Consider the following 13,661-nt stretch of genomic DNA (forward strand, 5'->3'; position numbering starts at 1 on the left):
GATCGGCCCACCCGCGCCCCCCTGCGCTCCAGAACAACCCACTGCTCCCCGAGATCAGCCCACCCACGCCCCCTGCGCCCCGCCATCAGCCCACCCGCGCCCCCTGCCCTGTCCCGCGGTCAGCCCACCCACCGCCTTCGCCCTTCCCCAGGCTTGTTCTGGCCGCAGTGGCAAGAGGCAGGTAGAAATGTCTCTGGGGCCATAGATGAAGCCGGGCGCAGGAGGCTCACGCTTGTAATTCCAGCTACTCCGGAGGATGAGATCTGAGGATGGTGGCTCAAAGCCAGCCTGGGCAGGAACATCCATGAGTGGTTGGGTGTGATGGAGATTTGAACCCAGTACCTACTGCTTTCCACTCCTTGGCTAGCGTTCCACAATTGAGCCACACCTCCAACCTTCCTGAGATTCTTAACTCGAACCACACACCTCCAAAAAGCTGGAAATGGAGCTGTGGCTCAAGTGTAGAGCGCCCGACTTGAATGGAAAAAGCTCACAGTGTCCAGGCCGAGGTCAGTCCTTAGCACCAGAGCAAATGTGCACACATGCATCCACTAGGGACACTTGGCATGCACGTGGAATAAACACTGAGACACTGTGGTCAGGACCCTTGGCCTGTGCTCTCCCCTCTCTGTGGGCCAGCAGCCCGCCCCTGTGGGTATCAGGGATTCTGAGGGCCATGTCACTGGCTCCTGGTATGGGTTGGTGACAAGCTGGTGTGGTGTTGGCCAAATCTTTGGGAAAGTATGTCCTCTTCACCAGGGTTAGACTTCAGCAATGACTGTCCATCTTGTCAGATTTGGAGATAACAGGAGTCCCAGCCCTGAAGACTGGTTACAATGTGGAACAGCAATGCCCGGGATTCGCTTAGAAAGCTGAGCCCTACACACTTCAGAGAGAATGACAGACAGGACAAACTCTCCAGGAAGTTCTCTTCTTAGTCCTCCCTTAAGTGAGCTTCTGGTGTGACGTCTCTGGGGCCCGCTGTCCTGGCTGGACCCTTACAATCACATTAGTGGCACCTGTAGAGCAATTGCTCGGTGTGGTCTGGTCTGGACAAAGCAAGCCTTACTACAGCTAAAAATTGTCCCCTGTCCTCTGCCAGGAGTGGGCCAGTGGGCAGCAGAGTGAGGCTGGCCTGGGCAGCGGCGGGCCCAGCCTGACGTCACGCACAGTGACACTGAGGCCAGGGAGGCCACACTGCGCGGCCACACTCCCTTCCACACATGGAGAGAAACGATGCCTGGGTTTTTTGGTTTTGCTTTTGTCAGCTGTGGGGCTTGAACTTCAGACCTGTCCCTGAGCTCTTTTGCTCAAGGTAGTGCTCTACCATCTTTGAACCACAGCATCACTTCCAGTTTGTTTGTTTCTGGTGATTAATTGGAGTTAAGAATCCCAAGGACTTCTCTAACTGGGCTTTTGAGCAGTGATCCTCAGATTTCAGCCTCCTGAGTACCATGATTACAGGTGTGAGCTACCAACACCTGGTTTATCTTGGGTTTTTGTCATGCATTGGTGAGTGGCATTTCTCTCCCTGAGCCCATGTATTCCCAGTCTGGTTTTCTGGGGCTTGAATTCAGGGCCTGGGCACTGTCTCTAAGCTGCTTTTTGCTCAAGGCCAGAGCTCAACCACTTTGATCAGAGTTCCACTTCCAGGTTTTTGGTCGTCAACTGGAGATAAGAGACTCATGGACTTTGCTGTCTGGCTCTTTTTATTTTTGTATTATTATCATTATCCTCATTAGTACTGTTGTTATTAATGTGTGTGTGTGCATGTGTGTGTATTGGGGTTTGAACTCAGAGCCTTGGGTTCTTAGCTTTTTCACTCAAGACTGGTGCTCTATAACTTGAGTCAAACCTCCACTTCAGGCATTTTGGTTAACTAGAGATAAGAGTCTCCTGAATGTTTCTGCCAGCTGGCATCACACGGTGATCCGCAGATCCGAGGCACCCGAGTAGCCAGAGTTAAAGGCGTGAGCCTCGAGCGCCCACCCAAAGCCGTGGCCTCTTATCTTCACTTTGGGACAGAGTAAAAGACATGTAACTGGGTGGCCGGGCTTCGGAGGACAGGGCTGGTTGCGACAGCCACTGTTTCCTTTCTGGAGAGTGGATGGGGTCGGGGTCACAGGAGGATGGACACTCGGGTTCTCCTCCTCCCTTGTCTGAGACACGTGTGGCCGCCACCCAGTCCTCCCTCTCGTGCAGGATGCGAGGAAAGCTCGGAAGCAGGGAATTTGCCCAGCGTGTGAGGACTCCTTTCCCAGCAGCCCCAGCCCTGTCCTGAGGGCCCGGTCCCCCTCTGGCTCCCCGAGGAGCGGGGGTGGGGTGGCGGCAACAGGACTCACCTTCGTAGCTGGGCACGAGGCTGTGCCGGGCTGCGTTCACAGGCGGCTCGGGCAGGTGTTTAGCTGGGGATGGGCTGCTAGGCACTAGGGGGTTGGCATAGTGCCACTGGCACTCGCCACCGGCGGGCAGCGTGCTGAGGAGGAAGCGGGCCACGTCGCACGGGGATCCCTGGGGCTGCCCGAACTTGGCCGGCAGCACCGGCTTTTTGCTGCTGAAGACGTGCGAGTCCAGAGAGAAGGGTCCGTAATGGTAGGAGAAGGGCAGACTGTAGGACGGCGCGTACAGGAGATCCCCGCCTTCTGAATAGGGCTGCTGTTCTGGGGGGGCCCCGGCATGGGCAGGGGGGCTCGCCCTCCAGTCTCCCAGCTGGCCGCATTCCAGTTTGTCCATTTGGAACGAGCCGTACTGCTGTGTGGCAAGGGAGACAATGCGGGTGCGGGGTGAGTGGCCATGGGCCGCGCAAGGCCCATCTCACCAGGCTGGGCCCCGCCCTGGCTGGGCTGCACCTGTGCCGGCGCCAGGGGCAAAGCTCATCCCCCTGAGCCGACCGCACACCCCGCGCTCAGGGACCCCACGGCTCCCGCGGCCACTTACAAAAACAGCATTTTTTAAAGGAAAGTTTTCATCTTTTCTTTGAGCCAATACTGGGGTTTGAACTCAGGGCCTCCGCACAATCCCTTAGGTTTTTTGCTCAAGGCTGGAACTCTACCACTTGTGATCCACAACTCCACCTTCGGCTTATTAGTGGTTAATTAGAGATAAGAGTCTTATAGACTTTCCTGCCCAGGCTGGCTTTTAACTATAATCCTCAGATCGCACTTCCGGAGTAGCTAGGATTATAGGAAGGAGCCACTGGTGACTGGCTGTGTTTTCATTTTAAAGGAAGAAAAGGAGGAAAGGAGGAAAGGAAGGAAGGAGAAAGGAAGGAAGGGAGAAAGGAAGGAAGGAAAGAAGGAAGAAAGGAAGGAGGAAGGAGGGAGGAAGGAGGAAGGAAGGAAGCTTTTTTTCTTTTTTCTTGCCAGTTCTGGGGCTTGAACTCAGGGCTGGGCTCTGTCCCTGAGCTAATTTTGCTCAAGGCTAGCACTCTATCACTTGAGCCACAGTGCTACTTCCGGCCTTTTCTGTTTATGTGGTGTTGAGGAATTGAACCAAGGGCTTCATGCATGCTAGGCAAGCACTCTACCACTAAACTACATTGTCAGCCCAGAAGGAAGAAAGGAGGGAAGGAAGCGAGGGAGGGAGGGACGGAGGGAGGGAGGAAAAAAGAATATATATACATATACATTTATTTATATACATTTATATACTTTGTTCTTATTTGTGTGCATGCACATACACAATTATCAGGGATTGAACTCATGACCGTGTTCTTGCTTGGCTAATAGTTGGTGCTCTACCACTTGAACCATACAACTAGCCTAGCTTTTTTGCTGGTTAATAGGAGTCATGTGTTTTTCTGCCCAGGCTGCCTCACACCTCCATCCTCTAGGTCTCAGCCTCCTGAGTAGCTAGGATATGTGTAAATCACCAGTGCCCAATATTTTTCTTATTGATTCATTTATTTGCTATTATTTTCATAGCCAGGACACCCCCGCTGAGTATCTGAGTCACCGTTCCTAATAGGGCCAGGTGTCCTGGGGTTCCCCGGGAACAGATGCCACCACCACCCCCCCCCACCCCCCCGCTGCAGAGCAGGCTTGTTACCTGTGGGGGGTAAGGGTTTGTTCTCAGCTTTGTCTTCATCTTTGTACTTTTGGGTTTCGCTAATTTCCTGGCTTCTTGTGAGGTAGGCAAGGCAGTCCGCCACGAGTCCTGGGGCTTCAAAGTGGACACCTGGTCCAGCGACAGGTGAAGTTCCTTGTATTCAACATCCCTGGAAAGCGAGAGCGGGAGTCAGGGGGCGGGCAAGGGTTCCCGAAGCCTGGCTTTCCTGGCTGCAGCCTAGGCCCCGCCCACGCACACCCACAGTGGGCACAGTCTGGTGTGGACAGCAGGAGGTGGGCACGGCTTTGTGCCACCTCATCCAGCCCCAAGGCACCTCCCAGACAGCCTGGCAAGGCTGACCAGCCTAAAGAGCAGAAACGCCATCCACTGAGCGCCCCTCGGGCAGTTTGTGTATGCGGAGCCTCGCTGTTCCCTGCACAACACCCCCGGAGCATGGAGTGCGGCCAGCTGCCGGGGTCAGCCTAGCTTCCATCCCCCCCAAGGGTCATTTTGGGGAGCATCTCTGTCTGGACAAGCCAAGTCAGCAAAGTCTTCATGGAAGGAGAATCACCCACAAGGCCAAGACGCCTAATTGTCCAGAAGTAATCAAGGAGCTAGTCTCCTGGAAAGATTTTACCAAAATAACTTCCAAAACTTGTAGCGATCGAAAGAACCCAGAGCCCAAATCCTCACTGGGGCCACAGCCGGGGGGCCGGTGGTTTCCTGCGGAAGTTAATGTGTATGGAAATGGAATATACATTCTTGGGAAAGTCTCAGTCCTGTTGTTTCTGGTGGCCTTCGAAGAATCTGCACCTGAGCCAGGTACAGCGGTGGATGCCTGAAATACCGGCACTCAGGATGCTCAAGGCCACCCCGGCTATACAACAAGGGCTTGTTTTAAAAAGAAAGAAAATGGACTTGAAAACATGGACTTGAAAACCCCAGGAGTGGGATTTAGAGAGTCACATACTTGCTGTCATTTGCATCAAGTGATACAGGAAGATGGGGGGAAATGGTAGGCAGTGTTCAAGGTGACCCACGGGCTTGTGGCCACGAGAGCCCAGGTTTTATCCCTGATTGGGGGACCTGTGGAGACAGGGCTGTGCCCTCCATGCCCTGGCCTGGGCTCTGTGCTGGGACGTGAGCCACGCCAGGCCTCAGCTCTGTCCCGTCCCCGCTCTGCCCAGTACTCTGGCCATCATCACTGCACATCAACAATAGGACCTTCCCCAGCTGCTGGGTTGATCCAACAAAACCAAACAAGGAGACAAATGAACAGTTTCAGAAAGAGAGAAAGCGAGCGAGGGAGCGTGATGGGGACATGGTGCTGCTCAGGCGATGGGATGAGGGACAGACGGGAGGAGAGAGCAGGAGAGAAACAAATAGGGCTGACTTACGTGAGGACATAATTGACACTCACGATGCAGTGGGGGCGGGACGAGCGGCTGTTGTGCACCACCGTGGCGTAGCTCTGCACCCACACCCAGCCGCCCAGCTTGGACAGCAGCCGGTAGTACTTGGTGGTGACCTGGCCCTTCACCAGCACTGCAAACACAAGGTGACACAGGTGAGGCCCTGGGAGGGCCGACAGAGGAGGGAAGCCTACATGCACGCGTACTCTCGCTCTCCCTCAGACACACACACACACACACACTCATCCGTGGAACAACCTCACACACACACACATTCATCCGTGGAACAACCTCTCGCATTAAGAACTCTGATTTGCTTTCTAGTATCCAAAATGCTAAGAGTGAGGAACCTAGACCAGGCGCTGGTGGCTCCCACCTGTCATCCTAGCTACTCAGGAGGCTGAGATCTGAGGATCATGGTTCAAAGCCAACCCCAGGCAGGAAAGTCTGTGAGACTCTTCTCTCCAATGACCTTACCAGAAAACCTAAGTGGTGCCATGGTTCATGTGGTAGAGCACTCGCCTTGAGCTGAAGAGCTCAGGGACAAGCCCAGAGTTCAAGACCCACTACTGACAAAAAAATAGAGTTGGAAGCATGGCTTAGGTGGTGGAGCACCAGCAAATGAACAAAAGCATCAGATACCGAGTTTGAGTCCTGATCTCGGAGAAGGGAAAGGAAGGGAGAGGGGAAGGGAGAGAGAAACAAAATAAAAAGTCAATGGAGAGTTGGATTCTTTTCTTCCCCATCACCCCCTGGCCTCTGACCACCTCCTCTGCAGCTCTTTTACAGCATGGCTCCAGGACACAGTTCGTGAAACCTGGGGCAGGAGCTCATGGTCTATGCACAGGACAAACCTGGGGCTACTGAGCAGCATCCCCAAAGCCTCAGCATGCCCAAAGCCATGACCCCCTCACAGGTGTCAGGTTGGCAGGCAGGGGGCCTAGAGTAGGGGACAAAGCTGAGTGAAGGCGCTCAGGGCTGTGTCTCCTGTCCTACATTCTGGGGTTTGAACTCAGTGCCTCACACAGTTGCTAGGCAAGTGTTCTACCGCGGAGCCACACACCCAGCACTGAGATCCGTGCGTGGAGATGGAAGCATGTCTGCGTGTGTGTGTGTACACACGCGTGTGCGCACACGTGCGTGTGTTTATGGTGTGCCCATTTTTTCACAATTAGGGTTCTTCTCTATTTAGGCCTTTTGTCTTTTCTTCACATCGTATCATAGGCATTTCCCATAATGTTATAAATTCCAATTGGCCATCATTTTAGTGGCTGCATCGTACTCCATAATTTGTAGCTCCCTTCCCTACTGCCAAGCCGGGAAGTCTCACCCACCATCCCCCTTCTGAATGCAAAGCAAGACTGCAGTGTCTTTGTCTGGCCTCAGCCTGTGGTCTGTGTTTGCAAAGACTGCCCCTCCCCCTGGCTTAGTCATGAGGTCCTTCCTCCTATCCCCCTTCATTAACTGCCCCAAATGATCCCAGGCTAGAGAGCCATAACGGGCCAGGGGTCCCCTGAGCCGTGAGCCCCCACAAGCAGAGGCCCTGCACCGCGTTCCTGTCTGCCTTGGTATGTCAAGCACCATGGCCTACGAGGGTTCTGGGTTTGGGGTGGTTTGTGCTTTAGATGAAAGCCAGACATTCTGGCTTTCCTTTTTTTTTTAATTTTGCTGGTCCCAGGGCTTGAACTCAAGGCCTAGGCGCTGCCGTCACTGACCCTGAGCTTTTCCACTCAAGGCTCACACTTGAGCCACCGCTCTACTTCTGGCTTTTTGCTGGTTAACTACAGATAAGAGTCTCACAGACTTTCCTCCCTGGGCTGGCTTTGAACCATAGTCCTTAGCGTTCAGCCTTCACCATAGTTGGGAACATAGGTGTGTGTGAGCCATCCGTGCCCAGCCAGCCTGGTTTTCCAAGGTCACTTTGGTACAGAAATTCTAGGTCAGGTCAGTTGGTCCTGGCCATGGACCCAGCTCTCGCCGCAAGGAGCAACTCACGCGAGCCACGCGCCGATGTGCACTGCAGGGACCCGTGAGGCACGGACTAGCTGGTTAAGGAGGAAGTTCTGCTGGGCGCTGCTGGCTCACGCCTGTCATCTTAGCTCCTTCAGAGGCTGAGCTCTGAGGATCACAGTTCAAAGCCTGCCAGGGCAGGAAAAGTCCCTGATACTCTTATCTCAAATTCACCACTGAAAAGCCAGAAAGGTGCTGTGGCATAAGTGGTAGAATGCTAGCTAGCCTGAGTGATAAAGTTCAGAGACAGCCCAGGCCCTGAGTTCAAACCCCACGACCAACAACAAAAGGAATGTAAGTACATCCTAATTTCCAATTAATCATCAAAAAGCTGGAAGTGAGTTCAAGCCTCAGGAGGGATACACACACACACACACACACACACACACGCACACGCAAAACAGTGCACACACAACTTCTCAGACTTGCCGCCTGTCTCCTCAAGCTAGCCTCTCCCATCAGAACATAAAAGAGAGAGGACACAGGAGTCAAAGTCCACCCTTATGACCAATTCATTCCTTCAGGCCCTCCCTTCTCCCTCAGGAGGCCACTGCAGGAGACAGGGCCTTCCAGAGGTGCTTAGGTGATAGGAGTCACCTTCTCTATAAGAAGAGGAGGTCAGGCCTCCCCCACAGTATAACCCCCGCTTTCAATATATTTGATGTCAGTATAACTTGTGGAGGAGATGGGGAAAAACAAGTCGTTTAAGGATTCAGGTGGACCTGTTGCAACAATGAGAAGTGCAAATTGTCATGTCAAAAATGAGCTTTACAATGTTGGTTGGGGGGGAGGAGGGGAAGGATTGGGTGGGGGGGGAGGGGGGAGGCTGGGAAGGGAGGTGAAGGGTAAACAAAGGAGGAGGCTGCAATGCTTGGTAAGAAATGTATGCATTATCTTGCCCATGTAATTGTAACCCCTCTGTACAGTATGTTCACAAATAAAATAAAATTAAAAAAAAAAAAAGAAGAGGAGGTCAGGGACAGGCACCAGTGGCTCATGCCTGTATCCTAGCTACTCAGGAGGCTGAGAGCTGAGGATCTCAGTGTGAAGCCAGCCTGGGTAGAAAAGTCCCTGTGAGACTCTTATCTCTAATTAATTACTCAAAAATTGGCTCAAAGTGGTAGTGTGCTAGCCTTGAGCAAAAGAGCTCAGAGACAGGGCCCACTCGGCCCTGAATTCAAGCCCCACAAACACCAACAAAAAAAGAAGACAAAGAAGGGGAGACGAGGACCAGACCCAGTGAAGAGAGGCCACTGTCCACAACAAGGAGACCGGCCTCCGGGAGGCAGCCCTGCCCCACCTGGACGTTGGCCTCAGCGGCAGAGTCGGGCAGAGGCGGGGAGGGGAGGAGGAGAGGCTGCGCAGAGCTGCCCGCTGCCGCTGCACCTGCTCCCTCCCGATGAAGGCTGCAGGAGCTCCACATACTCCTTGGAAGTGAACTTGGGGGGGTGCCCCCCTCATCCCTGGCTCAGGTCCTACTCCACTCCCCCTATTTCAGTCAGAGTGTGTGTGTGTGTGTGTGTGTGTGTGTGTGTGTACACGCATGTGCACGCACCAGGCCTAGGCTTCATCTCAGGGCCCAGGAGTGGTCCCAGAGCTTTTTCTGCTCCGGGTTGGCACTGTACTACTTGCACCACAGCTCCACTTCCCCTCTTCTGGTGGTTAATTGAAGAGTGTCACAAACCTTCTGATGCCAGGCTGGCTTCGAACCTTGGTCCTCAGTCTCAGCCTGAGGGAGCCGCAGGTGCCAGCTTCAGTCACTTCTACATAAGTCCCCTCGGGCTGCAGAGCACCTCCTTTGTCCCCTCTCCCCTCAACACCTACCCACTCAGGTCTTCCAAATACCCAACTGTCTACGTGACACCCTCTTCCTGCTGCTAAAGAGGGCTTCCAGGTCCCCTGACAGGGTGAATGACCACCGCTTCCCGGAGCAAGCCCGCTCTGGACAATCATGGGTGTAGGAGGCCATGATCTGGCCATCTGAAGAAAAAAATGAACTCTGTGTCCAGGGGCCAGATGTCCATTCACCCCAAGTCCTGGTTGTTGTGGGGTTCTGCCCATGGTGACTTAGGGGATAATACCATGTTCTGGGGTCTGGGGTCCACACAAAAGCCAGGACAACAACTAAGCCCACGATCACCTGAGACGCTGACCAAAGGCAGTATGGGAACACGCCATGCGGGCCCCCTTGGAGCCCCAGATCTTCTGACCATCTGCACCCCATTAAGCAGTACCCCATTAAGCAGTACCCCATTAAGCAGCACCCTGGGCCTGGCCGGGCAGGATGGCAGGAGGAGGGGGCATTCCAATCCACCCAATTATTCTTGGCCTCCATTTGGATTCTAGAAGAAAACCCTCGCTTCTGTGAACACCGAGGTGTCAGAGCACCCGCCGCACGTCCAGATGGTTCCAAACAGCTACATCTTCTTTTGGGGAGCCATGCGGCCTCCCCTGAACGCCCAGCAGGGCGGAGCTCAGCGGCTCTGCTCTGCCCCCTCCAGCTGGCGACCTTGGGCACAAGGCTCTACCCTCTGCACCTCATCACCCTGGGGGGGGGTAAAACTAAGATGCTGCGCGCGAGAGCCGTCCTCCCGGGTTGATAATCTAGGAAGGGCTCCACGAGTGTCTGATGCTATTGCAAAGGATGACAGCTTTTCTACAACAGCCAGTGCTCCCGATCCTCGGTCTCCAACTGGACCAATGCCACAGCAACCATCCCTGCCAGTTCTACTGAGCAGCTGCCCACAGGCGCTGGAGAATCTGCCAATGGGGATGGGGGAAAGGGAAGGCTGCTGCTCCAGAGGAGAGAAGGTCACACTGGTCTGTCCGATTCATACATACATCTGCACAAAGATGGCACCAAGCAAGGGCTGGGTCTGCTCCTGGTCCCCCACTGCCTCCCCTCCCCCGCCCGGAAGCTGCTACTCACGGAGGTGGTGTGCGTAGCGGAGGTGGAAGGTGTCGCAGCCGTGCACGTGGTGGTACAGCGTCTTCTCGATGAGGTCCTGCGGCTCGTAGCCCGTCAGCTCGGTCACCCTGTGGGAGGAGGCCGCTCCGAGAGTCACGCCACTGGGTAGATCTGTCTTTCATTTAAACTAATATTGGTTTTGCCAACTAATCAAGTGCTAAAAGACTCATGGCTGGGGGCGGGGGGCGGGAGCTGTTGATTTTGGAAACTGAGACATGGTCTTTTTTTTTTTTTTAATAAGAAGCAAGTCTTTGAACTCTGGCCCCGGGCAGGATGGAGCGCTGTGCGCGCGGGAATTCGCCACCGCGCTGGCTGGAAGCCCGTGTGGGATGGCAGGAGCGGGTCAGCTTCTCTGAGCTCCCTTAGGCTCGAACTCTGATTCCACACTGGGCCGAGCTGTCACCGTGAGCAAGAACTTACAGGAGCGCCGCAGCAACAGTCCTATGTGAGCCTCAGTTTTTTACTCTGCTAAAACTTTGTACATTTTAGCTGTAAAAGTCAGTAGTCTGAACGACATTCTTGTGATTGTGCGACCAGCACCCTGACCACTTTGGTGATGCCAACGCTGCCATCACACACCGAGCAATGCTTCCCCGGGAGTCCTGGCTCCTTGGCTCCCCTCCCTGTCCCTGGTCTCCTCTAGTCAGTCCACCCCCCTTTTTTTCTTCTGCCAGTATTGGGGCTTGAACTTAGAACCTGTCCCCTCAGCTCATTCACTCAAAGATGACATTCTACCACTCGAGCTACAGTTCCACTCTGGCGTCTTAGAGGCTAATTGGAAATAAGAGTCTTGGGGACTTTGCTGGCTTCCAACTAGGATCCTCTGACCTCAGCCTCCTGAACTGCCAGGGTTCTAGGCATGAGCCACCAGTGCCTGGAGTTCCTCCCTTCAACTTCTGTCCCATTTGTCTACTCTAGATGCGTCCCCGAAGTAGAAGGACACAGCACAAGGCCTCTGAGACCTATCTTCTGATGCCCGCTGTGGAAGATTTTTCTTCTCCACAGCCTAGCAATAAAGGTGGGAACGGCAGCACTGTTATAATACAGTAGCAAAGATTTTACCTGACAAAGAGAAAGTGAAGGCCACTCAGAAGAACGAGCAGCAAGACCCAAAAAATGGTTGTTTGCCTCTTAGCTCGTGGCTTTGTGCTGCCCCTATCTCCCCTTTGCTCCTCCCACCAGCCAGCGCCTGGTGGATTTGAAGCGGGCTGCGAGCGGTGGGCTGGTCTGCCCAGCAGAGGCTCTTCTTCCCTGACCTCGCCTCCGGTCCGTTCTCGTTGTAACGTGTCAGATGTCATTCTTTTCATGGCTGAATAATATTCTATCCCCCTCTCGTGTGCTGTTTGTTCACTCACCTCTTGATAGGCACCTGGGTTTGTTGCTACCTGCTGGCTAGTGTACGTATGGATGTTTCCATCCCTACTCTATACTAAACAGTGTTGTTGGTGCATTTCTGTACCAGTACAGGGGCTTGAACCCAGGGTCTCAGGCTTTCAAGTAGCTTTTTGTTCAAGGCTGGCACTCTACCACTTGTGCCATACCTCTATGTCCAATTTTTTGTTCATTAACTGGAGATAAATCTCACAGACTTTTTTTCCCAGGCTGGCTTTGAACCACAATGGCTCAGATCTCAGCCTCCAGAGTAGCTAGGCTTACAGGCGTGAGCCACAGGCACCAACTTACACTGGACGCTGCTCATCAGCACAGTTGGCCTCTGGCCTCTCCAGCTGGCTGGTCTCTCCTGATAAGAACTGGGGGGGGGGGGGAGTGGACAGGCTTAATCCTCATGTTAGGGGGATTATGGGAGAGCCCAGACCCTGGAATGCCAACCTCGAGTGAGTGCTGTGTGGGAGGCAGGCCGCCAGCTCCGGAAAGCGGAAGCTTTTGCTGGCGTTTCTGAGGCAGGACCCCTCTTCTTCCTCATTCAAGTCACACTTTAGCCCTTGAACGCCCCGCCCACTGGCCCTGGCCCCGCCCACTGGCCCTGGCCCTGGTGTGTGCTCTGTGCATATGACAAGGGCTTCCTTTCCCAGGCTCAGGACAGGAGAAGCGTCTTAACTGTCTTGGTGATGGCATTCTGGACAGATGGAGAGGGACAAGAGACTCCAAAGGAGGTGAGGACTAAGGAAAAGTCAGCTCTGGGGGGCAGCTGGGGGGCGGGGAGGAGATGGGGACCAGGGCCCTGGCCTCCCGGATAGGAAATGTGAGCTGGGATTGAGCCAGGAAACCGCCTCACCGGGATGTGAACCGCGGCCTCTCATCGCCTCTCACTTGCGTTCTGCCTGGTGTGGGGTCATAACCCACTGAGAGCTGCGGAGTCCTGTTTGGTGACACGTGCTTCTGTGTGCTCCGATGCCTACCCACATCAGAAGCGCAGCCATTCACTTTCTCATCAGAGGACACAATTACAGGGTCAGGGAAGCGCTTGGCAGGATGCTCTCTGGAGTCTGAAGACCCCAAGCCCAAGCCCTGCCTGGTCTGCCAAATCCCCAATCACAGGCTTACTCATATTTGCAATGGCACCAGCTACAGCTTCCCAGGGAACGCCCCGAGGCCCCCAGGTCAGGTTATGGGAGTGCAGCCGATCTGGAACATGCTGGGGGTACAGTGTCCGCCTCTAAAGCTCCTCTCCTCACTCCTGAGACTTGGGGCTCTGGACCTCTGGCCCCACCTCCATGGTGGCTTTTGATATGTGGATACAGACAGCCACCTCTCTGCACTGATCCGGCCCCTGCTGACCTCCCAGGGCCTGACCAGCCCCCTCCCCCTCCCCCCGCGGCAAAGACCACAGAGCAGCAGCAGGACAAAGCCTGTGGTGGCAGCGCAGGGCTCCCTGGCACACATCTGGCCACCCTCCTCAGTCCCTCCTGTGAGATTGGCCAACAGATGTTGCTAGAAGTGTCCCAATACTCAGCACAAAAGACTGCAGGGCCAGAAGCACTAGGAAGTTTCCTTCTCTTCCACTCATTAAGCAGTGCTGACCCAGCCTGCTCGCCTCCCTCCCTCCTGAGGGTATCAACCAGCCAGGCGCTGCTGGCTCCAGCCTATAATCCCAGCTACTCAGGAGGTGGAGAGGACCAGGGTTTGAAGCCAGCCAGCCAGGAAAGACCATGAGAGTCCTACCTCTGATTTTCACTCAAGTGTCAGCCTTGAGTGAAGAGGCTAAGGGAGAATGCTCAGGCTTTGAGTTCGAGCCCAAGTACTGGCACAATAAGAAAGAGTGG

At 54.4% G+C, this 13,661-nt stretch overlaps 1 protein-coding gene across 1 annotated transcript in view; it reads right to left on the bottom strand.

Annotated features, from left to right (window-relative positions):
• Nucleotides 1–13,661, bottom strand: part of Sim2 (single-minded family bHLH transcription factor 2) — a 45,617-nt gene that overhangs the window by 6,818 nt on the left and 25,138 nt on the right. Inside the window, exons 7-10 of the mRNA XM_013027426.1 lie at nucleotides 10,399–10,505; nucleotides 5,445–5,592; nucleotides 4,048–4,216; nucleotides 1,990–2,751 (exon numbers count right to left, since the gene is read on the bottom strand). Coding sequence (XP_012882880.1) covers nucleotides 1,990–2,751; nucleotides 4,048–4,216; nucleotides 5,445–5,592; nucleotides 10,399–10,505 — 1,186 coding nt within the window. The remainder of the gene's footprint in view (nucleotides 1–1,989; nucleotides 2,752–4,047; nucleotides 4,217–5,444; nucleotides 5,593–10,398; nucleotides 10,506–13,661) is intronic.

The sequence above is a fragment of the Dipodomys ordii genome, unplaced genomic scaffold, assembly GCF_000151885.1.
Source record: "Dipodomys ordii isolate 6190 unplaced genomic scaffold, Dord_2.0 Scaffold104, whole genome shotgun sequence".
Taxonomy (NCBI): Eukaryota; Metazoa; Chordata; class Mammalia; order Rodentia; family Heteromyidae; genus Dipodomys; species Dipodomys ordii.